Source organism: Asparagus officinalis, chromosome 9, assembly GCF_001876935.1.
Source record: "Asparagus officinalis chromosome 9, Aspof.V1, whole genome shotgun sequence".
NCBI classification, from domain to species: Eukaryota; Viridiplantae; Streptophyta; class Magnoliopsida; order Asparagales; family Asparagaceae; genus Asparagus; species Asparagus officinalis.
The window spans coordinates 61,531,703-61,558,372 of NC_033802.1; the positions used below are offsets into that span (position 1 = coordinate 61,531,703).

Here is a 26,670-nt window from a genome sequence, read left to right on the forward strand (position 1 = left end):
AGTTTGCTCTACTTTGCACTTATATACCATAGCGTGTTTTTAGCGGCACTTATACACCCTAAAGTTTTCAAAATTTGCACTTGAATATGTACCCTCATTGTGCAAACGCGGAAATTTTCATCCGTAAATTCTCATGTGGTACTCACATGCTAATTTTTGAACTTTTAACCCTAAGTTTTTGTTGGATTTTGTTGTTAAGACTAATTAACCAGATCCATTTTAAACTTATCTAACTTCTATTGCTAAAATAGGATTTTAGCATAACATCACAATGCAAAAGCAACCACATACTTCTTCAAAAATTTTCTCCTGATTCTTGAGGATTTTTGTTTCTTTAGTTTTTAAAGATGGAGAAAGCCCGTGAACATATAGAAAGCATAAGAAGGGACAGATTCTTCATTGGTCGAGAGCAAAAGAATCCGCTGGCCGAAGACATGCACCAGGCCGTCAACTATCTCTCAGAGGAGCTCTACGCCAAGGACGTACACTTCCTCATGGAGCTCATTCAGGTTTCGTCACAATATTTCTTTTCGATCGAAAAATTTAAATATTCAGCAATTACACAGTCATCATTTATTCCGAATTATAACTCTTGTAATATATTTAGATTTGATGGAATATATACATAGTTAAAGCCAAAGAAATGTTGGGGATTTTAATTCCCTACAACCTCCGCAATCCGGCAACTAGTCCATAATCACATAATCACAAGATAGAGACAACCATAATCGAGAAGAACACAAAGAATATTTAACGTAGTTTAGTCGATCAGCTTTAACTATATCCATGGTTATCACCTTCGAAACCTGCAAAACATAAAAATTCAACATAAGAGATAATTTGAATAAAAGCATCAGAATTTGTCCAACACCAAAATTATAAAAGGGTTGAGAAAACCAGCTAGAGGAGCTTAAAATAAGTTAACATTCGAATTGAGGGGTTTACTAATCCATCTATATACGCAAACTGGTCACTGTAGTATATTTTCTCAAATTCATCTTTGTATTAGGATTTTATTCTCAAACTGGCCCCGAATTTATCTTTTCCCAACTTCGTGTCCCTATAGGAGGGCTTCATACTCAATTACCCCCTACTTTATTTTAACTTTTAGCGTTTTGTATTAAACTCCCAAATAACTTTCAACGTTACACTAAATCCCCATGAACTTTAAAAAATCACAATAAACCCCTAATAACTTTCAAAATCACACAAAACCCCTAATAACTTTCAAAATCACACTAAAATCCCCCAATAACTTTTGCAAAAAATTCTCAAAGTTAACATATGGTTACATCTGATGTGACACATGCAACCATTTGACTTAAAAAGAACCAAACTACTCCTTAAATTATTGAAAACTCATCTATGACCTTTTTATAGTTGCAATCCTAGAAATAGAAATCTTTCATTTTTTTATTGATTTTCCTATTGTTCACTCAGGCTAGTGTCACAAACTCTAATTATTTTTTCTTTCGCTGAATCCCCAATATTACAGAGATTATGTTAAAAAAAATACAGTAGGGACACCAATTGGAGTATGGAACCCCTATGCAAATACCCCAGTTGAGAAAAAAAATAAAATACTAGAGCACCAATTTGAATATGAAACCCTATTACAGAAACCAAATTAACCTTTTAGCTTATTTTTTAGTACTGTATGCCCCATGCTATTGGAAAAAAAAAACTTTTAAAATCCATTTAACTTCTAACTTTTTCTCTAAAATACATTGGTTTTGTTTTTCTTCCTCAAACTATTCCAAATTCCATCTTTCTTCTCTGCCCATCAAACCCAAATAACGACGGCCTATTGAAAAAGGGGGAAGTAGTAGAAAATAAAGGTAACCTTCAAATTCTTTGATTAGACCTCAAATTTTGTGTAACTTTCAGTTTCTAATCTGTGTTTTGCCTTTGAGAGAAAGGGAAAATATATATTAGAGCAAGTGCAACAATCTCCTAGTAGGGAGTTCTTGTCGGAGTGCTCTCAAGCATGTGGCCCACTTAGGAGCTTCCTGCTAGGAGAAATATTACAACAAACACCCAATTAGAAGCTTAAATATTATTTTAAAATCCATTCTTCTACCTCTAACATTTTATAAATATATTTTAAAACAATAAATCTAATAAAAAAAATATGTTTTAGGTGGCCCCCATCCCTTAGGAGCTCTCAAGTGCTCCACAAATTTGTGGAGCTCTTAGGAGCCCCATGGTAGACCCCACCGCCAACTAGGACTTAGGAGCCTCCGTGGGAGCTTGTTGTAGTTTGTTGGGAGCTTTTCCTTGCCACATCACCCTTAGGAGCCTCATTGTGAGGCTGCTGCACTTGCTCTTATGAGGAATGAGGAGAGGGCAATTTTGGAATAAGTGTCTTTTTCTCCAACATTGAGGGGTTTTGTAATGAAAAAATAATTTAAATTCAAAGGGGTCTCATAATATTTCAAGGACTCGAATAATTTTAATCCTTGGAGGTAACAAATGAACTTACTAGATTAGCTCTTCTCCTACATAAACACGAAGCAGTGCAAGCAAAAACACATTGATAGCATTAGTTTTGAAAACCTGTGGGATAAACAAAACAGTCATCACAAGCAGCTGAGCATTAATTTGCATTTGCTTCTTTATCATCATCATCAACAGAATGCTGAAGACAATGAGTATCCCGCTGGAACGCCGCCGTCCCTGGAGTTCCTTATCACGTCGAAAGACCTCGCCGCCACCGGAGCATCAGCAACGCTGCTGGTGTTCAACAATGAGAAGGGTTTCTCACCGGCCAACATCGAATCCATCTGCAGGGTCGGCAAGTCTACCAAGAAAGGCTGCCGCAATCGTGGTTACATCGGGGAGAAAGGTAAACGTCCCGACCCATTTTTTTGCAAATTTGAACTTTTTGTGTGTGTAGTTTTTAGTTAGTGCTTGCAATGCGTTTGATCATTTGTTTCTGAACTTGGTTGTATTGAAACAAATGAGAAAAATATCTGAACAAATTAAGTGAGGCATGTTGATCATTACATGAATTATTGCCTGGTGATCCTTTGTTCCAGACTAGTTTCACAAAACAAGTTCTGTTACTTGTAAAGAGGAATTAATCGAGTTGTAAAGAGGGGGCACTTTTCAGACTAGCTTCACAAAACAAGGAGGCAGAACCTGTATAAAGATTTGATTGCTAGTCTTTGTTATATCTCTAGAGGAATCATAATTCTGTTTCTGAAGACCACTTGCGTTTTGATTCGTTTGCAGGCATTGGTTTCAAAAGTGTGTTCCTGGTATCCAGTCAGCCTCACGTCTTTAGTAATGGATATCAGATACGCTTCAACGAAGAACCATGCCCAGAGTGCAACATTGGGTACATCGTCCCTGAATGGGTTGAGGATAATCTGATGCTCTCGAACATAAAACAAGTATATGGTCCTTCCACGAAACTTCCCACGACGACAATAATCTTGCCATTAAAAGTTGGAAAGGTTGCGGCAGTGAAGCAACAGCTGTCGAAAATGCACCCTGAAATCCTATTGTTCCTTTCAAAAATTAAACAACTTGCCGTCAGGGAAGAAAATGATGATCCAAGGCTTAACACAGTGAGCCAAATCTCCATCTCAAGTGAGACGGATGTTGAGATGAGAAAGAACGTAGATGCAGAATCATACACTCGCCATCTTGCTGCCCAAGAAAACGGCAAAGGGGAAGAAGAAGAGTGCAGCTACTACATGTGGAAGCAAACATTCCCCGTGAAATCCGATTGTAGGGTGAAGAAGAGAATGGAAGTCGACGAATGGGTCATCATTCTGGCTTTTCCGTGGGGACAGCGGCTAAATCGAGGGCTAACCACACCTGGCATATACTCCTTTCTACCCACCGAGATGGTCACAAACTTCCCGTTCATAATTCAGGCAGACTTACTTCTATCTTCGTCAAGGGAGTCGATACTTTTGGATAGCCCCTGGAACAAAGGAATTCTTGAATGTGTTCCTTCTGCCTTCACTAATGCTTTTGTCTCCTTGGTGAAATCAACGCCGACAGCTCCCCCTTCCTGCATTTCCTCCATGTTTCGCTTCCTCCCAGTGAAAAGCTCTAAAATACCGCTAATGGACTCCGTGAGGCAGTCCATCAAAGAGAAGGTAGTGGCAGAGCATATTGTACCCTGCGAATCTCGTACTAGCCAAAAATTCTTCTCCAAGCCAGGTGAAGTTGGCCGGCTGATGCCAGAATTTTGGAATATCCTGGACAAGGTGGAGAAGCTTAAGGTGGACTTTAAGAACTTGTCATCCCATGGGATTTATTGCCTGAGTTCATCGTTGGATAGGAAAGAAAATGATGAGGTGTTGGACTTTCTCGGTGTGGGGTTTGTGGATAAGCAGTGGTACGGGAATTGCATTCAGAGTTCCAATCTTGTTAGGGAAGTTACTGAGGAGGTTTACTTGGATCTTCTTTGTTTCCTAGCCAATAAATGGCAGGATTTCTTCAAGGGCACCAACATGGCCAACATACCTCTCATAAAGTATGTAGACGTGAGTGGTAGTTTCTCTTTGCGGAGCATAAACGGAGCAGCTTCGTCTAGCCAGAAGATAGGTATTGCCTCAGAAAGCAAGAACATTTCTTGGTTGATTAGTTGGAGCCGGGAATTCTTGTCTTCTGCTATCTTTTTTGTACCTCAAAACACTCAGACAGTTCTTGCAACATATCCCAGACAAGCTACCATCATAAGTTGGTTAAAATCGAACGCTGAAGTCCAGGTTTTAGACGTGTACAATTATGGGCTTAAGGCTTTGCCAAGCCTGCGGGATGATAGAAGGCATGTGATTGCGTTCGTTCACTTCCTCTATCACTCCTGTTCGAAGGGTTATTTGACAGAGTGGGCTGTCAAGGAGTTGTGCAGTCGCATGCCGCTCGTGAATAGCTACGGAAATGTGACTGCACAAACAAAAAAGACTTTGGTTCCCGCAAAATGCAGCCGGTGGGTTGGATTATTGGGTTCGAATGTTTGGATAGGGGAGGGTTATGTTGAGATGGGAGCAGACTACATTATGTCTGGTAATTTCGCTGGAAACTATACTGCTGAAAAGATACTTCTTCCCTTCCTTGAGAATCATATTGGAGCTTCTGATGTTCCGAAGATATGTCCTCCAAATGCCCCATTTTCTACTGCATCTTCTCCTTTGACGAAGGAGAACACCTTCTTGCTCTTAGAATGGATATCAAAGCTGAAATATAGAGGTATTCAAATTCCGCAAAGGTTTCTGCATTGCATCAAGAGTGGAAGTTGGCTTAAGACATCAGTTGGTTACAAGCCCCCGTCTGTATCGTTCCTTTCTAATTCTGACTGGGGAAGTCTCCTGCGCATGGAGTCCACTCTCATTGACATACCCATGGTGGATCAACGGTTTTATGACTACAAGCTTGGCAGTTACAAGGAAGAGTTGAGATTCATTGGTGTTCGATTCGATTTTGTGGAAGCATCAACTTACATCGGCAACCATCTCATGTCATTGGCAGCAAACTCCACTTTGTCAAGTGGAAATGTAATCTCTCTTCTTGATTTAATTAGAGCACTGAGGGAGAAGAAACTGTCCCCCGAACATCTCATCTCTAGCATCAAACATGGAAGTTGGCTGAAGACTTCTCAGGGCTATAGATCTCCAGTTGGAGCTGTTTTGAAAACCTTTGAGTGGACAACGGCCTCACTTATAAGCAATCTTCCCTTCATTGATCAAGGCTTTTACGGCGACAGAATTCTCAACTATGGGACTGAACTTCAGCTACTTGGTGTTGTAGTCGGCTTAAATCATAATCACCAACATGTTGTAGACAACTTCAAGCTAACTTCTCCAGTTGCAGCTGACGCCGCGATTCTGATACTTGATTGCATTCGCTATGTGAAGTCATCTGAAGTGTTTATTAGTAAGCTCAGGGGGTTAAGTTGGGTTAGAACCCATACCGGATACAAAATGCCAAGGGAATGCTTTCTTGTAGATTCGAAGTGGGAATGCCTCCTCGAGGTAGTTGATGAAGTTCCATTGGTTGATCAGGCATTTTATAGTGGTAGGATTGGGTCTTATAAGGAAGAACTGAAGAAAGCTGGGGTGCTCGTGAGTTTTGAGGAAGCATCCAAGGCCATTGCTAACCGGTTTAAGCTACTTTCATCTTCATCTACGCTTACAAAGAAAAATGTTTTCGCATTGCTTTCAAGCTATCGTCAGTTGACCAAGATTTCATACAGATTCCCTTCTGATCTTACCAATTGTATACACACAGAAAAATGGATACGCACCCGAACAGGGTTCAGATCTCCCAAAGAATCCATCTTATTTGAGGCGGAATGGGAGTCAGTTTCGCCAATTGCTACTCTTCCTTTTATTGATGATACTGAGGCTTACTATGGCAAGGGAATTTATGAATATAAAGATGAGCTCAAGGCTCTGGGTTGCACTGTTGAATTCAAAGAGGGAGCCCATTTTGTCGTCACTAGCCTGAACATCCCTAAAGATCCTTCATCTGTGAGTGCACCTAGCTGTCTTTCGTTGCTCAAATGTATTCGGAATCTGAAGAAGAAAAAGGCGGAAATTTTTCCGAAGCAGTTTATGGCAAGTATTGACAAGAAGTGGTTGAAGACAGCCATGGGTTACAGGTTCCCCGGTGAGTGCATTGTCTATGATTCGAAGTGGGAACCTGTTTTAGAAAGGGGTGATGGACCCTTTCTTGATCAGGATTTCTACGGGTCGGATATTTCTACGTATGGAGAAGAGCTAAAGATGTTTGGTGTTATTGTGGGATATGGTAATGGATGCAAAGTGCTAGCTGATCATCTCAAATGCCACTGTCAGACTAATGCCATAGTTAGAGTTTACAAGTACTTGATGGAGTTCAAATGGGAACCTGAAGATGGAGCTTCTGATTGGATTTGGATACCAGATGGCGCCGAAGGAGGCAAATGGGTCGGATCATACTGTTGTGTTCTTTCCGACAAGGATGATCTCTTCAGCTCTCAGCTCTATGTTCTTGATAAGTATTATGAGCGCAAGTTGCTCGGATTCTTCTCCTTGGCACTGAAGGTTAAGAATGTTCCAACTGTCGAAGATTACTGCAAGCTCTGGTATATGTGGGAATCTGCCCTTCATCAACCAACTGAAGCTGAATGCATTGCTTTTTGGGTCTTTATTGCAAAGCACTGGTTTTTGAAGACGACAAACCATCTTCTGGAGAGGATCACTAAGGTTCCAGTTCTTTCAGGTACTTCATTTTATCTCAGTTTTCTTTTAATTATGAAGGTTTTCAATCATTTGTGATCATATCTCAAGCTTTAGAGATTTGCTATACTTTTATCGAAGATTCTTCATCATTCCATATAATGTTCAGAGATATCTACGAAATTTAATAGTGTTTATTTTGTCATCAATATTGGCATCAATCATGATATTTTGCCTTTCCATGAATGTTTTCATCTAAATTGTTTCAAGACCTAGATTTAAAAAAACATTGTACAGTCTGAAAATAGTTAAGACGAGCAGAATGAAAAGAACTGCTATATGCATCCAACAGCCATAAATTAAAATTATACGATAAAGAGAACGTACATGACAGGTAATTCACTTTTATTCTACTATTATGCAAAAGCTGCGTTTCCTATGGCAAAACCATAAGCATTTTAAAAAAAAATCATATCTTGCTTTTACTCGTCATTTTTTATAGAAGACATTACTATACATTTGATTTGTATTAAACCTCCAGTTTTCTCCAGAATATGTTGGCTGGCTTATAACATTGTCAGTAATTACAACAGTATGATATATTATTCATACTGCCTCCAGGTAAATATTTCTTATTTATCGAAATCTCAGTAATCTGATATACTTTTGTCCTAGATTCCTTTACATTTCACAAATGATCTTGATACATCTGCAATCAATTCTATAACTTTTTTTTACGAGAATAGGTTAATACAAGAATTGTCAGGATAAGATTTGTTTATTTGTCGACAATGTTGCCTAGTGATTTACTTTGATGGTGAGGGTCAGTGCATATAGTTGTTGATTATCACTACTTAGTTGTGGTGATAGAGTAGGGAGAGGTGGTTACCGAAAAGTATGTATACATGTCAGAAAGTCGAAAGGATTGTCACTAAAGTAACGAAATAGCAAATTAGAAGCTTTTAATTTTTTACTTTAGGCTAAATTTTATTTGTGATTTTGGATATGCTAATAGGGAATGGAATTGAATTGTGCTAATAGGGAATGGGATTGTGATTTTGAATTGAATTGAAGCTTTTAATTAAAATAAGATTTCAAACTCTAGGCTAAATTTTATTTGTGATTTTGGATATGCTAATAGGGAATGGAATTGTGCTATCTAACAAGCAAGATGTCTTCATTCCTGATGATCTTATGTTGAAGGATTTGTTTGATGAGGCCTCTGAAGAATCTGTATTCATTTGGTATCCTCCAGCAACTATTCCTTCAACCTCTCGGGCTAAAATGAACTTAATCTTCAGCAGCCTAGGGGTTCGAACTATTTCTGGGGCTATTGAGAAGGACCAGTTCTCCCTATCAAAAAATGCTGATTTCAGAAAACATCATTCAAAAGGAACCATAATAAAAACTTCGTTGGTTAGAATTGTTCTTGGATTTCTAGCAGACCCTTTTCTTGATATATGCATTGAGGATAGGCAACGGATTATTAAGTGTCTTCTTGATTCAACAGTCTTTGAGACTGATGAACCTATTACAATGAGTTATCGCCTTCAACTTTCCTCGGGCAAGACTTTGATAGCCAAGGCAAGTAGAATTATTCGATGGGAAAAGGAGAACTCAAAGTTACTCATTCAGAAGATTGATAGGTCAGGCGGACAAAGAGCAAAGATTGAGTTTGCTAGCTACTTTTCTCAAGCGATATCGGAGGGACTGTTATTTGAGAGGGCTGATCATATTGCTGCACTCGCTGAAGTTATTAAGCTCAGCTGCCTCTTGGATTTTGATGATGTTGCTGTGGGATTCCTGATGAAGAGCAAGAACCTGCAACTTTTTGCGGAGGATGAGGAGTTCTTGTCATCGGCATTCTCCTTGACAGAAACAAAGAGCACAAAGTTCGTTAGCAATTTATTTTCTCTGTTTGTGTGATATGTTTAATTTCCAGTACTAGCTTTCACTTTGATCTTTAATGTTATGTGAACCATAAAGATCACTAGTTGTTATGATTATCTATGTTATGTTTCTATCTTCTCCCTCCTAATTTGGGCTCAATTGTGTTATATGGTCTCCAACTTTAAGAATATTAAGTTTTCTTCCCTTGTTGAGTACTGTGTGCAGTGCAAATTTGTGCAGGAATCCCCTTCTCTGAACTTGGTCAGCTTAAACCAAAGCTCAGAAAAAGTCACTTTCAATGTAGGGGTTCAAGCTATTTCTGAGGCTATTAAGATGAAATGAGTTAGTGAGATGAAATTGTTATCGTGAGATGGACTAATTAGCCACCCGATATGATAATCGGCACCGCCCATCATGGTTTGCCCTCATCATGATCTGTATATTAAAAAAATTATAATGTTTTAAAATTTATAATTATTATTTTAGTTACGTGCAAAAGGGGCGCGGCTATTTAGCTGTCTCAAAAACCAATATATTAAACTGGTTTGAACTATATTATGGAAGACTTCAAACTATGTGAAATTTTCATTATATACATTTGATGATGTTTTGAAAAAGATATATGGTACAGATCATGAGTTTGATAAGCCAATTAGTCGATCTTGCAATAAGATTTTATCTCACTATACATATACACACATACTCACATAGAGTGAGGACTTTTTCCGGGTAGGGGTAATACCAATTACCCATCCATGCATGGTTAGGATAACTCCGACCATAGCTAAATGATCTGGATGGAAGATCCGATGGAGGGGCTAATTTCAGCATATATAGATGATTAAGGGGGCTTAATAACAATTACAATGATTTGGGAAAAAAGATCGAAATACTAACGTCCCCATAGCAATTTTAACGATTTGATATAACAACTACGAAGCATTAAACATTTAAAGGACTAATTTGAAAAAGGCCCAAAAGTAAAGGAAGATTCCCAGATCAAAAGGAGCGGCCTTCGTAGCTAAGTAACTTAACCCACAACCAGAGAAAAGATGATGTGGACTGAACCGGCAGCTGACTTCGGTCGGACATTTTTAATTGCTAACCGCATCTGTTACTGCAGCCGTTGGATCACCTCATTTGAACGATCGTGATCGATTTGTGTAGTAATTGAAGCATAAGAATGAATGCATGAGAATGCGTTGCGTCCTTTTCCAACTTTAGGCAAATATAAAAGCCCGGTTGCTTGTGCTCCTTTATTCTCTCGTCTCCACTCACACACACACTCTCTCTCTCTCTCTCTTTTGAAGGAGCTGCTACTGCTGAGTTCCTGTTTACGCTCTGGTGAGTACGGCAGGCTTAATTATTCCACTCCTTTTTTTTTTATTATGTATCTGATACTTGCTTGCAAAAATCTATAATGTAACCCGACGCGAGTGATCTAGATGGTTAGGGGGTTCCAGTATAACGTTTACGGTCTTGGGTTCGATTCCGAACTGGTCTAGATGGTTAGGGGGTTCCAGTATAGTGTCTACGGTCTTTGGGTTCGATTCCGGACTGGGTTATCAAATATTCTTTGTTGGATGTGTTTTGTACGTGCGCTCGTGTTTTCGTAGTATGTAGATGATCATCCTTGCTTGCAATATAGCATTTCGGAGCTGAATATGAACGGGAAGAAAAGGAAAGCACTTTCTGAAAATGTTGAAAGCAAACGTTTTTGCTAGAAAAATATCATTTGAGTTTTTTCTTCTTCTCGATGTTAGTCCCCTGAAATCTTTAATATTTTGAAGGGTTTCTGTTTTCCGTTATTGGTCCCTTACATCTTTAATATTTTGAATTAGTCCCTCAAACTATTGAAATTGCTGCTTAGTACCTCAAATTCGGACCATGTGTGGTTCACAACTAATCAGCTAGCAATTTAGACGGATTAACTACAAATGGGACTAATTTGAAAATTAATTAAATTTGAGGGACTACATAGCAATTTCAATGATTTGAGGTTCGAATTTCTTAATGTTAAAGATATCAGGGGCACGCATCTGAAAAAAACCCTATTTTGAAGTTAATCCCTCTAATCATTGAAATTGCTTGGTACTTAGTGCTCCTCTTAATTGGATGAATAATCTGAAACAATTTATAAGAATCCTGCAGGGATCTAGTTGCAAGGTCTAACTTTTTAAACAACTTATAAGTAACGGGAATTTCAATGAGTTAAGGGACTAATTTTAAAAAATATTAAAGATATGAGGGATTAATAAAAACTTTTGTTTGGTGATAGAAAATAAAAAGGTGGAAAGTTAAGGTGATATAACAAATGTTATATCTATCTTTTTTTTTTTTACAGAAAAACAGGGGATGCTCCCCGTTCATTAAAATATATATGTTATAGTTACAAAAAATAGGATACGAATTGTATCCAAATGTTAGTAGATAGAAAATAAAATTCAACTAAATAGGGACGTATAACTTTCTTCTTTTAGAGATCTGTGAAGATGAGGAGTGGGCCTTGCCGTCACTCATCGTTGACACAGATATAAGAAAGAACCAAAGCCAGCCATACGTATATTTACTTGAATTAGATTTTCTATAGACTAACAAAACATAAGACTAAAAACAACATAATCGTTCAAAAACAAAAGAGTTACAAAAAGACTTCAAAAGATCTCCAAAATCAACTTCCTGTGTATCCTCCAAGCTTTCTTAAACATTCTCTTTGCTGATTGGATGATGTTCTAGTTTTTTAGATAGACGTTGAGCCACCGAACCTTTTCTTGCACCTGTCCATTCATAAATTCTAGAAATAATTTGATTAATAATGGATTTGTATGAGAGAGGAGTATGATAAAAAATAAGCTTATTTCTTGAAATCCATATGTTCCAGCATGTAGCAGAAAAAATTAGACGTCAGATATGTCCATGCATGCCTTTTAAATATTCTACAGAATGTAGAAGCTCCATGAAAGTATGTGGCCATTGAAAATATAACTCATACTTTTGAAAACGTCTCCATATTTGCAATGATAAAGGGCATGAAAAGAAAAGATGTTCTCGACGTTCATCTTCCAAACCACAAAAGTTGCATAATGTATCACATTGCCAGCCTTTTAGAATTAGAACATCCTTAGTGTGCAATTTGTTATTGAACAATAACCAAGTAAAAAACTGGACCTTGCTCGGTAGTAGGGGATTCCATATGCCTTTGTAAATAGGAGATTGAATGCCTCTGGAATTGAGAAATATGTATAAGGATTTGACTGAGAATACCCATGTAGAAGTGAGAGACCACTTTGCCTGATCATGTTGATTATTGACATAAAAAGCTCCAATGTTGTTCATGAGCTGCATTTTATCAAAATGTGATGCTTGATTTAAGCTTCTCTTAAGCAAAACATGTCAATGCCATTCATTAGCTTGAAAATGTTTCTGTCTACTTATGGGAACATTTATAGAAAATGTCAGGTTATATAGTGAGGGATATAAACTGGCTAAGGAGTTAACTCCAAGCCATTTATCTTCCCAAATTCTTATTTTGTTACCAGAGCCTAGCTTCCATATAATTTGTTGGAAAAAAACATCATTATGAGATATGATTGCATTCCAAAAGGATGAATATGAAGTATTTGACCTCAAAGACTGAATGTTCAGATTCCTGTTACAATAAAGCTGTCTAAGATAGGAGCCAGTAGTAGAATTGATGTCCAAATAATGCCAAAGCCATTTGGCTAGAAGAGAAGAATTAAAGATACTCAGATCTTTAACTCCTAAGCCACCCTCAGATTTACTCATACATACTCTTTTCCAGTTTACCTTACATTTGAAAGTATTGGAGTCTGCAGTTCCATTCCAGAGAAAGTTCTTTCTAATCTTATCTATATCTTTGATTAACCAAGTAGGCAATTTGTAAAAAGACATGAAATATAATGGAATTGAAGAGAGAACTGAGTTTAGTAGAACCAGTCTTCCACCAAAAGATAAACAATTTTTTTTCCATGTGGAAAGTTTCTTGTGCATGGTGTCCAGTAGAGGTTGCCAATCAGTCTTTGATAATTTTCCATATTTCAAGGGTAAACCAAGGTATTTAATAGGGACTTTTTCCACTTACAATTGAGCTTGGCAGCTAATGAAATGTCTCTGTTTTGGATATTGCCGAAATAAATCAAAGAAGATTTGGAGTAATTGATGCCAAGGCCAGATGTCTCCTCAAAAATAAACAAGATTGTTTTGAGAATAGATGTGTTATGTGAATTGCTCTTGACAAAAAGCAAAGTGTCATCAGCATATTGAAGTGACCTCAATTGATCTTTTTGCTATGTTCTATTTTGCTGTCTTGAAGAAGATAGTAAATGTTTATTATTGTTTGAAGACTTGAGTGCATGTAAATACTAAATACCTCATAGTTTGCTCTACTTTGCACTTATATACCCTGGCTTGTTTTTAGCGGCACTTATACACCCTAAAGTTTTCAAATTTTGCACTTGAATATGTACCCTCATTGTGCAAACGCGGAATTTTTCATCCATAAATTCTCATGTGGTACTCACATGCTAATTTTTGAACTTTTAACCCTAAGTTTTTGTTGGATTTTGTTGTTAAGACTAATTAACCAGATCCATTTTAAACTTATCTGACTTCTATTGCTAAAATAGGATTTTAGCATAACATCACAATGCAAAAGCAACCACATACTTCTTCAAAAATTTTCTCCTGATTCTTGAGGATTTTTGTTTCTTTAGTTTTTAAAGATGGAGAAAGCCCGTGAACATATAGAAAGCATAAGAAGAGACAGATTCTTCATTGGTCGAGAGCAAAAGAATCCGCTGGCCGAAGACATGCACCAGGCCGTCAACTATCTCTCAGAGGAGCTCTACGCCAAGGACGTACACTTCCTCATGGAGCTCATTCAGGTTTTGTCACAATATTTCTTTCGGTCGAAAAATTTAAATATTCATCAATTACACAGTTATCATTTATTCCGAATTATAACTCTCGTAATATATTTAGATTTGATGGAATATACATAGTTAAAGCCAAAGAAATGTTGGGGATTTTAATTCCCTACAACCACTGCAATCCTGAAACTAGTCCATAATCACATAATCACAAGATAGAAACAACCATAATCGAGAAGAACACAAAGAATATTTAACATAGTTTAGTCGATCAACTTTAATTATATCCATGGTTATCACCTTCAAGAAGAACAAAAAGAATATTTAATGTAGTTTAGTCGATCAACTTTAACTATATCCATGGTTATCACCTTCGAAACCTGCCGAACATAAAAATTCAACATATGAGATAATTTGAATAAAAGCATCAGAATTTGTCCAACGCCAAAATTATTACAGGATTGAGAAAACCTGCTAGAGGAGCTTAAAATAAGTTAACCATCGAATTGAGGGGTTTACTAATCCATCTATATACGCAAGTGAGTTAATAAGTCCTCCATTTGTTAAAAAAAAGGCTATACACCTCAAGAGTAATTATTCTGAAAGACCTTCAAGTTTACCAATTTATTAGAAAACTACTAACCTAATTTTTTTGCTAAAAAGTCAACTTGGTCCCGGTATTAGGGCTTCAAACTCAAAATGGTCACTGTAGTATATTTTCTCAAATTCATCTTTGTACTAGGATTTTATTCTCAAACTGGCCCCGAATTTATCTTTTCCGAACTTCGTGTCCCTAAAGGAGGGCTTCATACTCAATTACCCCTTACTTTATTTTTACTTTTAGCGTTTTGTAGTAAACTCCCAAATAACTTTCAACATTACACTAAATCCCCTATAGGAGGGCTTCATACTCAATTACCCCCTACTTTATTTTAACTTTTAGCGTTTTGTAGTAAACTCCCAAATAACTTTCAACGTTACACTAAATCCCCAATAACGTCTTTAAAAAATCACAGTAAACCCCTAATAACTTTCAAAATCACACGAAACCCATAATAACTTCCAAATCACACTAAAACCCCCCACTAACTTCTGCAAAAAATTCTCAACGTTAACATGGTTACATCTGATGCGGCACATGCAACCCATGTGACTTAAAAAGAACCAAAATACTCCTTAAATTATTAAAAACTCATATATGACGAATATGTCCATCACCTGACACCTCCAAAAACCAAAATTGATATTGTCGTCGAACTTCGGAACATCAATCTTTATGTTATTGATGCTCAGACTCTGTATCGCCTTCGTAAGGGACGAATCTGATGTGCTTGCTTCTCCCATGTTGTCGATCTAACTCTTCAAATAGAAATCCTTCATCGAATCCTTCGAACAAGCCTCAAGCCAAACCTGAAGCTCTGATACCACTTGTTGTGTGCGGCGGAAGCTCGAAAGCACACAAAATTGTACGAACAAGAACAAGAAAGATCACAACCAATAAGCCAAACACAATACCACAGCAAGAAAAACGAATTTTACGTGGTTCGGCAAGTTGCCTACGTCAACGGGGCAAGGAGGGGGGAGTTCTTACTATTAGAAATTAAGAGAATACAAATAGGGTTATAAATCTCACCAAATAAACCCTAAAACAAAGCCTCTAGATCTCTTACACCTCTCCCACAATTGGATGCAGCAATCCCCTCTCAAAGACTGCTCAAAACATCCTTGCTTTACCTAAATTAATTAGGATTAAGATTATATATTAACTCAAAACGAAATGGGTCAGAAAATCTAACTCAACTGCAGACCCGACTCGCGGTCGACCGTAGAACCACGCGCGGTCGACCGGATCCAACGACCGAGACTAAAAACCCCTACAAGGTTTGGCCGGTCGACCGCACAACCCATCACAGTCGATTGCAAAAAGTCTAGATACTTTTCTCAGTCGTGTGCACATTTGCGGTCGACCGCCGTGTCATCCACGGTCGACCGCGAAACTGCCAGAATGTCTCCTGTTGTTTTTTCCTACGGTCTTCGTCCTTGTGCTCGCCATTTCTTCAAACTCTTATAATATACTTAGATTTTATGGAATACACATAGTTAAAGCTAAAGAAATGTTGGGGATTTTAATTCCCTACAACCTCCGCAATCCGGAAACTAGTCCATAATCACATCACAAGATAGAAACAAGCATAATCGAGAAAAACACAAAGATTTAACGAGGTTTAGTCGATCAACTTTAACTATATCCATGGTTGTCACCTTCAAAACCTACCAAACATAAAAATTCAACATAAGAGATAATTTGAATAAAACCATCAGAATTTGTGCAACGCCAAAATTATAAAAGGATTGAGAAAATCAGCTAGAGGAGCTTAAAATAGGTTAACCATCGAATTGAGGAGTTTACTAATCCATCTGTTTAAGCAGGCGAGTTAATAAGTCCTCCATTTGTTAAAAAAAGGCTATACGCCTCAAGAGTAATTATTCTGAAAGACCTTCAAGTTTACCAATTTATTAGAAAACTACTAATCTATTTTTTTGGCTAAAAAGTTAACTTGGTCCCGGTATTAGGGCTTCAAACTCAAAATGTTCACCATATTTTATTTTTCTCAATTTGATCCTTGTACTAAGATTTTATCCTCAAACTGGCCCCTACTTTATCTTATCCCTACTTCGTGTCTCTATGGGGGCTTCATATATACTCAATTGCCCCTACTTTATTTTAACTTTTAGCGTTTTGTAGTAAACTCCCAAGTAATTTTCAACATTACACTAAATCCCCAACAACGTCTTTAAAAAATCACAGTAAACCCCTAATAACTTTCAAAATCACACGAAGCCCCTAATAACTTCCAAATCACACTAAAAGCCCCCACTAACTTCTGCAAAATATTCTCAACGTTAACATGGTTACATCCGATGTGGCACATGCAACCCATGTGACTTAAAAAGAACCAAAATACTCCTTAAATTATTAAAAACTCATTTATGACTTTTTTATAGTTGCAATCCTAGAAATAGAAATCTTTTATTTTTTTATTGATTTTCCTATTGTTCGCTCAGGTTAGGATCACAAACTCTAATTATTTTTTTTCTTTTGCTGAAATTATCCTTCAAAATGCCTTTTTATGTTATTTTTTGTTCTTATATACAGTGGTTACTTGCAAAAATTTGGAATCTTATTTGGGATTTTCTTCAATTCTAAAATTTATTGGGGGTTTGATGTGATTTGGAAGTCATTAGGGGTTAAGATTTTGAAAGCTATGTGGGGTGGGGTGTAGGTTGATTTTTTTAAAAGTTCATGGAGGATTTAGTGAGATATAGAAAGTTATTGGGAGTTTGTTGCAAAACGCTGAAAATTAAAATAAAAGTACGGGGACCAATTCGAGTATGAATCCCCAATACAGAGATTATGTTCAGAAAAAATAAAAAACTTTTAAAATCCATCTTTCTTCTCTGCCCATCAAACCCAAATAACGACGACCTATTGAAAAAGGGGGAAATAGTAGAAAATAAAGGTAACCTCTTCAAATTCTTTGATTAGACCTCAAAATTTTGTGTAACTTTCAGTTTCTAATCTGTGTTTTGCCTTTGAGAGAAAGGGAAAATATATATTAAGAGGAATAAGGAGGGGGGAATTTTGGAATAAGTGTTTTTTTTTAACGTTGAGGGGTTTTGTGATGAAAATGTGATTTAACTTCAAAGGTTTCATAATATTTCAAGGACTCAAATAGTTTTAATCCTTGTTGGTAACAAATGAGCTAACTAGATTAGCTCTTCTCCTACATAAACACTAGGAATAAGGAGAGGGCAATTTTGGAATAAGTGTTTTTTCTCTCTAAAACATTGAGGGGTTTTGTGATGAAAAGGTGATTTAACTTCAAAGGGGTTTCATAATATTTCAATGACTCAAATAATTTTAATCCTTGGAGGTAACAAAAGAGCTAACTAGATTAGTTCTTCTCCTATATAAGCACGAAGTAGTGCAAGCAAAAACATGTTGATAAACAAAACAGTCATCACAAGCAGCTGAGCATTAATTTGCATTTGCTCTTCTATCTGTTGAAGACTGATTCAAAGATTTGATATTTTGCTGATTTTTTTGTTTTTTTTTTGTTAGCTAAAATTTCGGTCTTTGGTTGTTATTTTGTTAGTGGAGTAGTTGCTAATAAATTTAAAATTAGTTTAGATTTTTATGGTGATTAAGTTGTTTTGTAAGCCTATAAAAAAGGTACATTCAGTTTATGAATAAAATGTAGCAAAATCTTCTCCTCTTTTTTCCAACACTATCATCATCATCAACAGAATGCTGAAGACAATCAGTATCCAGCTGGAACGCCGCCGTCACTGGAGTTCGTCATCACATCGAAAGACCTCACCGCCACCGGAGCATCAGCAACACTGCTGGTGTTCAACAATGAGAAGGGTTTCACGCCGGCCAACATCGAATCCATCTGCAGGGTCGGCAAGTCCACCAAGAAAGGCTGCCGCAATCGTGGTTACATCGGGGAGAAAGGTAAACGGCAAGACCCTTTTTTTTTCGCATTTGAACTTTTTGTGTGTGTAGTTTTTAGTTAGTTCTTGCAATGCTTTTGATCATTTTGATCCTGTGACCTCATGTTCACTAGTTTACCACCATTCATATCCTTATAAATATCTTTAACGAAAAGAGATCTGGTTTACAAAAGTGTACAAAGATTTGATTGCTTCTTTGTTATATCTCTAAAGGAATCATAATTTTGTTTCTGAAGACCACTTTCGGTTGCAGGCATTGGTTTCAAAAGTGTGTTTCTGGTATCCAGTCAGCCCCACATCTTTAGTAATGAATATCAGATACGCTTCAACGAAGAACCATGCCCAGAGTGCAACATTGGGTACATCGTCCCTGAATGGGTTGAGGATAATCTGATGCTCTCAAACATAAAGCAAATATATGGTCCTTCTACGACACTTCCCACGACGACAATAATCTTGCCTTTAAAAGTTGAAAAGGTTGCGGCAGTGAAGCAACAGCTGTCGAAAATGCACCCTGAAATCCTATTATTCCTTTCAAAAATTAAGCAGCTTGCCGTCAGGGAAGAAAATGATGATCCAAGGCTTAACACAGTGAGCCAAATCTCTATCTCAAGTGAGACAGATGTTGAGATGAGAAAGAACGTAGCTGCTGAATCATACACTCGCCATCTTGCTGCCCAAGAAAACAGCAAACGGGAAGAGGAAGAGTGCAGCTACTACATGTGGAAGCAAAAATTCCCTGTGAAATCTGATTGTAGGGTGAAGAAGAGAATGGAAGTCGACGAATGGGTCATCATTCTGGCTTTTCCGTGGGGACAGCGGCTAAATCGAGGGCTAACCACACCTGGCATATACTCCTTTCTACCCACCGAGATGGTCACAAACTTCCCGTTCATAATTCAGGCAGACTTCCTTCTATCTTCGTCAAGGGAGTCGATACTTTTGGATAGCCCCTGGAACAAAGGAATTCTTGAATGTGTTCCTTGTGCCTTCACTAATGCTTTTGTCTCCTTGGTGAAATCAACGCAGACAGCTCCCTCTTCCTGCATTTCCTCCATGTTTCGTTTCCTCCCCGTGAAAAGCTCTAAAATACCGCTAATGGACTCCGTAAGGCAGTCCATCAAAGAGAAGGTAGTGGCAGAGTATATTGTACCCTGTGAATCTCAGACTAGCCAAAAATTCTTCTCCAAGCCAAGTGAAGTTGGCCGGCTGATGCCAGAATTTTGGAATATCCTGGACAAGGTGGAGAAGCTTAAGGTGGACTTGAAGAACTTGTCATCCCATGGGATTTATTGCCTGAGTTCATCGTTCGATAAGAAAGAAAATGATGAGGTGTTGGACTTTCTAGGCGTGGGGTTTGTGGATAAGCAGTGGTACGCGAAGTGCATTCAGAGTTCCAATCTTGTTAGGGAAGTTACTGAGGAGGTTTACTTGGACCTCCTGTCTTTCCTAGCCGATAATTGGCAGGATTTCTTCAAGGGCACCAACATGGCCAACATACCTCTCATAAAGTATGTAGACGTGAGTGGCAGTTTCTCTTTGCGGAGCATAAACGGAGCAGCTTTGTCTAGCGAGAAGATAGGTATTGCCTCAGAAAGCAAGAACATTTCTTGGTTGATTAGTTGGAGCCGGGAATTCTGGTCTTCTGTGATCTTTTTTGTACCCCAAAAGACTCAGACAGTTCTTGCAACATATCCCAGACAAGCTACCATCATAAGTTGGTTAAAATCGAACGCTGAAGTCCAGGTTTTAGACGTGTACAATTATGGGTTTAAGGCTTTGCCAAGCCTGCGGGATGATAGAAAGCATGTGATTGCGTTCGCTCACTTCCTCTATCACTCCTGGTCGAAGGGCTATTTGACAGAGTGGGCTGTCAAGGAGTTGTGCAGTCGCATGCCGCTCGTGGATAGCTACGGAAATGTGACTGCACAAACAAACAAGACTTTGGTTCCCGCAAAATGCAGCCGGTGGGTTGGATTTTTGGGTTCGAATGTTTGGAGAGGGGAGGGTTATGTTGAGATGGGAGCAGACTACATTATGTCTGGTAATTTCGCTGGAAACTATACTTCTGAAAAGAAGCTTCTTCCCTTCCTTGAGGATCATATTGGAGCTTCTGATATTCCAAAGATATGTCCTCCAAATGCCCCATTTCTTACTGTATCTTCTCCTTTGACGAAGGAGAACACATTCTTGCTTTTAGAATGGATATCAAAACTGAAATATAGAGGTATTCAAATTCCGCAAAGGTTTCTGCATTGCATCAAGAGTGGAAGTTGGCTTAAGACATCAGTTGGTTACAAGCCCCCGTCTGTATCGTTCCTTTCTGATTCTGACTGGGGAAGTCTGCTGCACATGGAGTCCATTCTCATTGACATACCCATGGTGGATCAATGGTTCTATGACTACAAGCTTGGCAGTTACAAGGAAGAGTTGAAATTGATTGGTGTTCGATTCGAGTTTGGGGAAGCATCAACTTATATCGGCAACCATCTCATGTCATTGGCCGAAAACTCCACTTTGTCAAGTGGAAATGTAATTTCTCTTCTTGAATTGATTAGAGCAGTGAGGGAGAAGCAACTGTCCCCTGAACATCTCATCTCTAGCATCAAACATGGAAGTTGGCTGAAGACTTCTCAGGGCTATAGATCTCCAGTTGGAGCTGTTTTGAAAACCTTTGAGTGGACAACGGCCTCACTTATAAGCAATCTTCCCTTCATTGATCAAGGCTTTTACGGCGACAGAATTCTCAACTATGGGACTGAACTTCAGCTACTTGGTGTTGTAGTCGGCTTTAATCATAATCACCAACTTGTTGTAGACAACTTCAAGCTAACTTCTCCAGTAGCAGCTGACGCTGCGATTCTGATACTTGATTGCATTCGCTATGTGAAATCATCTGAAGTGTTTATTAATAAGCTCAGGGGGTTAAGGTGGGTTAGAACCCACACCGGATACAAAATACCAAGCGAATGCTTTCTTGTAGATTCGGAGTGGGAGTGCCTCCTCGAGGTAGTTGATGAAGTTCCATTGGTTGATCAGGCATTTTATGGTGGTAGGATTGGGTCTTATAAGGAAGAACTGAAGAAAGCTGGGGTGCTCGTGAGTTTCGAGGAAGCATCCAAGGCCATTGCTAACCGGTTTAAGCTACTTTCATCATCATCTACGCTTACAAAGAAAAATGTTTTCGCATTGCTTTCAAGCTATCGTCAGTTGACCAAGATTTCATACAGATTCCCTTCTGATCTTACCAATTGTATACACACAGAGAAATGGATACGCACCCGAACAGGGTTCAGGTCTCCCAAAGAATCAATCTTATTTGAGGCTGAATGGGAGTCAGTTTCGCCAATTGCTACTCTTCCTTTTATTGATGATACTGAGGCTTACTATGGCAAGGGAATTTATGAATATAAAGATGAGCTCAAGGCTCTGGGTTGCACTGTTGAATTCAAAGAGGGAGCCCATTTTGTCGTCACTAGCCTGAACATCCCTAAAGATCCTTCATCTGTGAGTGCACCTAGCTGTCTTTCGTTGCTCAAATGTATTCGGAATCTGAAGAAGAAAAAGGCGGAAATTTTTCCGAAGCAGTTTATGGCAAGTATTGACAAGAAGTGGTTGAAGACAGCCATGGGTTACAGTTTCCCTGGTGAGTGCATTGTCTATGATTCTAAGTGGGAACCTTTTTTAGAAAGGGGTGATGGACCATTTCTTGATGAGGATTTCTACGGGGCGGAGATTACAATGTATGGAGAAGAGCTAAAGATGTTTGGTGTTATTGTGGGATATGGTAATGGATGCAAAGTGCTAGCTGATCATCTCAAATGCCACTGTCAGACTAATGCCATAGTTAGAGTTTACAAGTACTTGATGGAGTTCAAATGGGAACCTGAAGACGGAGCTTCTGATTGGATTTGGATACCAGATGGCGCCGAAGGAGGCAAATGGGTCGGATCAGACTGTTGTGTTCTTTCCGACAAGGATGATCTCTTCAGCTCTCAGCTCTATGTTCTTGATAAGTATTATGAGCACAAGTTGCTCGGATTCTTCTCCTTGGTACTGAAGGTTAAGAATGGTCCAACTGTCGAAGATTACTGCAAGCTCTGGAATATGTGGGAATCTGCACTTCATCAACCAACTGAAGCTGAATGCATTGCTTTTTGGGTTTTTATTGCAAAGCACTGGTTTTTGAAGACGACAAACCTTCTTCTGGAGAGGATCACTAAGGTTCCAGTGCTTTCAGGTACTTCATTTTATCTCAGTTTTCTACTAATTATGAAGGTTTTGAATCATTTGTGATCTAATCTCAAGCTTTAGAGATTTGCTATACTTTTATCGAAGATTCTTCTACATTCCATATAATGTTCATGAGATATCTGCGAAATTTAATAGTGTTTATTTGTCATCAATATTGGCATCAATCATGATATTTTGCCTTTCCATGAATGTTTTCATCTATTTTGTTGTAAGACCTAGATGTAAAAAGACATTTAGTCTGGAAATAGTTAAGACGAACAGAATGGAAAGAACTGCTATATGCATCCAACAGCCATAAATTAAAATTATACGATAAAGAGAACGTACATGACAGGTACATCACTTTTATTCTACTATTTTGCTAAAGCTGTGTTTCCTATGGCAAAACCATAAGCATTTTTAAAAAAATCATATCTTGCTTTTATTCGTCAGTTTTAATAGAAGACATTACTATACATTTGATTTGTATTAAACCTCCAGTTTTCTACAGAATATGTCATTGCAGAATATGCTGGCTTGCTTATAACATTATCACTAATTACACCAGTATGATAAATTATTCATACTGCCTCCAGGTAAATATTTCTAAGTTATCGAAATCTCAGTAATCTGATATACTTTGTCCTAGATTCCTTTACATTTCACAAATGATCTCGAGACATCTGCAATCAATTCTATAATTTTTTTTACGAGAATAGGTTAATACAACTGTTGTCAGGATAAGATTTGTTTATTTGTCGACAATGTTGCCTAGTGATTTACTGTGATGGTGAGGGTCAGTGTGTATAGTTGTTGATTATCACTACTTAGTTGTGGTGAAAGAGTAGGGAGAGGTTGTTACCGAAAAGTATGTATACATGTCAGAAAGTCGAAAGGATTGTCACTAAAGTAACAAATTAGCAAATTGGAAGCTTTTAATTTTTACTTTGATGTTTTTTTGTATTAAAATAAGATTTCAAACTCTAGGCTAAATTTTATTTGTGATTTTGGATATGCTAATAGGGAATGGAATTGTGCTATCTAACAAGCAAGATGTCTTCATTCCTGATGATCTTATGTTGAAGGATTTGTTTGATGAGGCCTCTGAAGAATCTGTATTCATTTGGTATCCTCCAACAACTATTCCTTCAACCTCTCGGGCTAAAATGAACTTAATCTTCAGCAGCCTAGGGGTTCGAACTATTTCTGGGGCTATTGAAAAGGACCAGTTCTCCCTATCAAAAAATGCTGATTTCAGAAAACATCATTCAAAAGAAACCATAATAAAACCTTCGTTGGTTAGAATTGTTCTTGGATTTCTAGCAGACCCTTTTCTTGATATATGCATTGAGGATAGGCAACAGATTATTAAGTGTCTTCTTGATTCAACAGTCTTTGAGACTGATGAACCTATTACAATGAGTTATCGCCTTCAACTTTCCTCGGGCAAGACTTTGATAGCCAAGGCAAGTAGAATTATTCGATGGGAAAAGGAGAACTCAAAGTTACTCATTCAGAAGATTGATAGGTCAGGCGGACAAAGAGCAAAGATTGAGTTTGCTACCTACTTTTCTCAAGCGATATCGAAGGGACTGTTATTTGAGAGGGCTGATCATATTGCTGCACTCGCTGAAGTTATTAAACTCAGCTGCCTCTTGGATTTTGATGATGTTGCTGTGGGATTCCTGATGAAGAGCAAGAACCTGCAACTTTTCGCGGAGGATGAGGAGTTCTTGTCATCGGCATTCTCCTTGCTTAAAGTCTGAGAAAAGAAATTGCTAACGAACTTTGTGCTCTTTGTTTCTGTCGTTCTTATTCCCTGTTTGTGTGATGATATGTTTAAGTTCCAGTACTAGCTTTCACTTTGATCTTTGTTATCATGTTATGTGAACCGTAAAGATCAGTAGTTGTTATGATTATCTATGTTTTGTTTCTATATATCTTCTCCCTCCGAATTTGTGCTCAATAGTGGTATATTATGCATGGTGTTTTTCCAAAAACTATAAATAAGATCTAATTTTTTAAGAAAAAACTCATACCAGAAACAACTCTTCATATAGAAGAGTGAGAGAGAAAGAATAGAGAGAGAGTATCTCCTTGTAAAGAGAGATTTTAACTCCAGAGTTTTCTCCTTATAGTAAATTCTTCTATCCTTTCCCGTAAATTTAGACAATCAAGTGCCGAACCACGTAAATCTGTGTGTCTAATTTTTTATCTCTACTTTTGCTCTACTATTGCTGCGGCTCTGCTCTATTTGGCTCAGGGTTTGTCCCAACAAGTGGTATCAGAACCAACTTAGGATGCTTGTATATATCTACTTATCGTTTGCTCTGTGGCTGCCATCAAAGGTGGATCCTCCACATCAGAAAATAAGTTAGGTTATTATTTACCCTTTGAAGGTGATGGGTACTATTCACGAGTACGGTACTATTCATAAATATGGTATTATTCACAAGTACGATACTATTCACAGATACGATTATTGTTTATAAATACAGTTACTATTTACGTGAGATAGTAAGAAGTTACTGTTCGTGGTAGAAGCAATGGTGGTAAAGTTTAAGATCGAGAAATTCGACAGGAGTAATTTCTCACTGTGGAAGTTGAAGATAAATGCTATCTTGAGAAAAGATAATTATCTGGCGGCCATCGGTGCAAGGCCGGACGACATCACAGATGATAAGAAGTGGAACGAGATGGACGAAAATATTATTGTAAATCTCCATCTGGCATTACAGACAGGGTGCTGTCAAGCATAGAGGAGTAGAAGACAGCAAAGAAGATCTGGGATACTCTAACAAAGCTATATGAGGCGAAATCCATGCACAATAAAATCTTCTTAAAAATGAGACTTTACACTCTTAGGATGGCGGAATCTACATCGATGACTGACCACATCAACACCCTAAACACATTATTCTCCCAACTCACAATGTTAGGGTATATAGTTGGTGCGAATGAACGTGCAGAACTTTTACTTTAGAGTCTACCTGACTCGTATGATCAACTCATCATCAACCTAACAAACAACATCCTTACGGACTATCTAGTTTTCGACGACGTTACAGCCGCTGTTCTGGAGGAAGAAAATCGGCGTAAGAATGAGAAAGATAGGCAGACAAGTTCGCAACAAGCAGATGCCTTATCGATGACGAGAGGAAGATCAACGGAACGTGGCTCCAGTAGGAGTCATACCCATAGTAGATCAAAATCACAAAGTAAGAAGAATATCAAATGCTACAATTGTGGCAAAAGGGGCACGTCAAATCGGAGTGATGGCACAATAAGAAGAATGGAGATAAAAAGTCTTCAGAGCCATCAACATCTCAAGGATGCGTTGTTAGCACATCAGACGATGGTAAAATTCTATTCAGCAGAGCGACCACTGTTGATGAAAGCAGAAAGATGTTTGCTGATGTCTGGCTTCTAAATTCAGCAGCCTCCTGACACATGACTTCTCGGAGAGAATGGTTTCATAAATATGAACATATCTTAGGAGTCCGCAAGCCTGTCTGACCATGCAGCAACTGAAGACCAACTAGTGAAGTCAAAATCACGAAAGAGCAGCCGAAAGGTGAAAAAGAACTCTTTTACAAACCAGCAACACAATCAGCACCGTCAGTTCCCAGGAGATATCCGACGACGTTATTTCCACTGTAAGTTCAAAGAGAAGGTGAACTGATGACACTGATGCTCCAAGACCAACAGTTTTCACAGCCAAAGCTAGTGAAGCTGCTTCCTCCCATTCATCACTGCTTTCACACCACGACCACGTTCAGATGAATGGCATCGAGTGAAAGCTGGAGTGGCACAAGAGAGATTGAAAGCAAAAGGAAGGGAGCAGCTTACCAAAATATTTCATCAATCAAGTGAGGGCTTTTCCTAAATCAAATACTTTATAGTAAGTACTCTGTACATCAAGAAAGAGAAAAGAAGAAGAAGACAAGTGCTGTAGAAAGGAG

The 26,670-nt window shown here is 38.1% G+C and overlaps 1 protein-coding gene across 1 annotated transcript; it reads left to right on the forward strand.

The window, feature by feature from the left end:
* LOC109823790 lies at positions 10,325 to 24,646 on the forward strand. Its single transcript, XM_020390166.1, has 5 exons — positions 10,325 to 10,412; positions 13,802 to 13,972; positions 18,266 to 18,476; positions 18,729 to 22,715; positions 23,732 to 24,646. The coding sequence occupies exons 2-5, from the start codon at positions 13,811 to 13,813 to the stop codon at positions 24,472 to 24,474; spliced, it is 5,103 nt and encodes a 1,700-aa protein (XP_020245755.1). The 5' UTR covers positions 10,325 to 10,412; positions 13,802 to 13,810; the 3' UTR covers positions 24,475 to 24,646.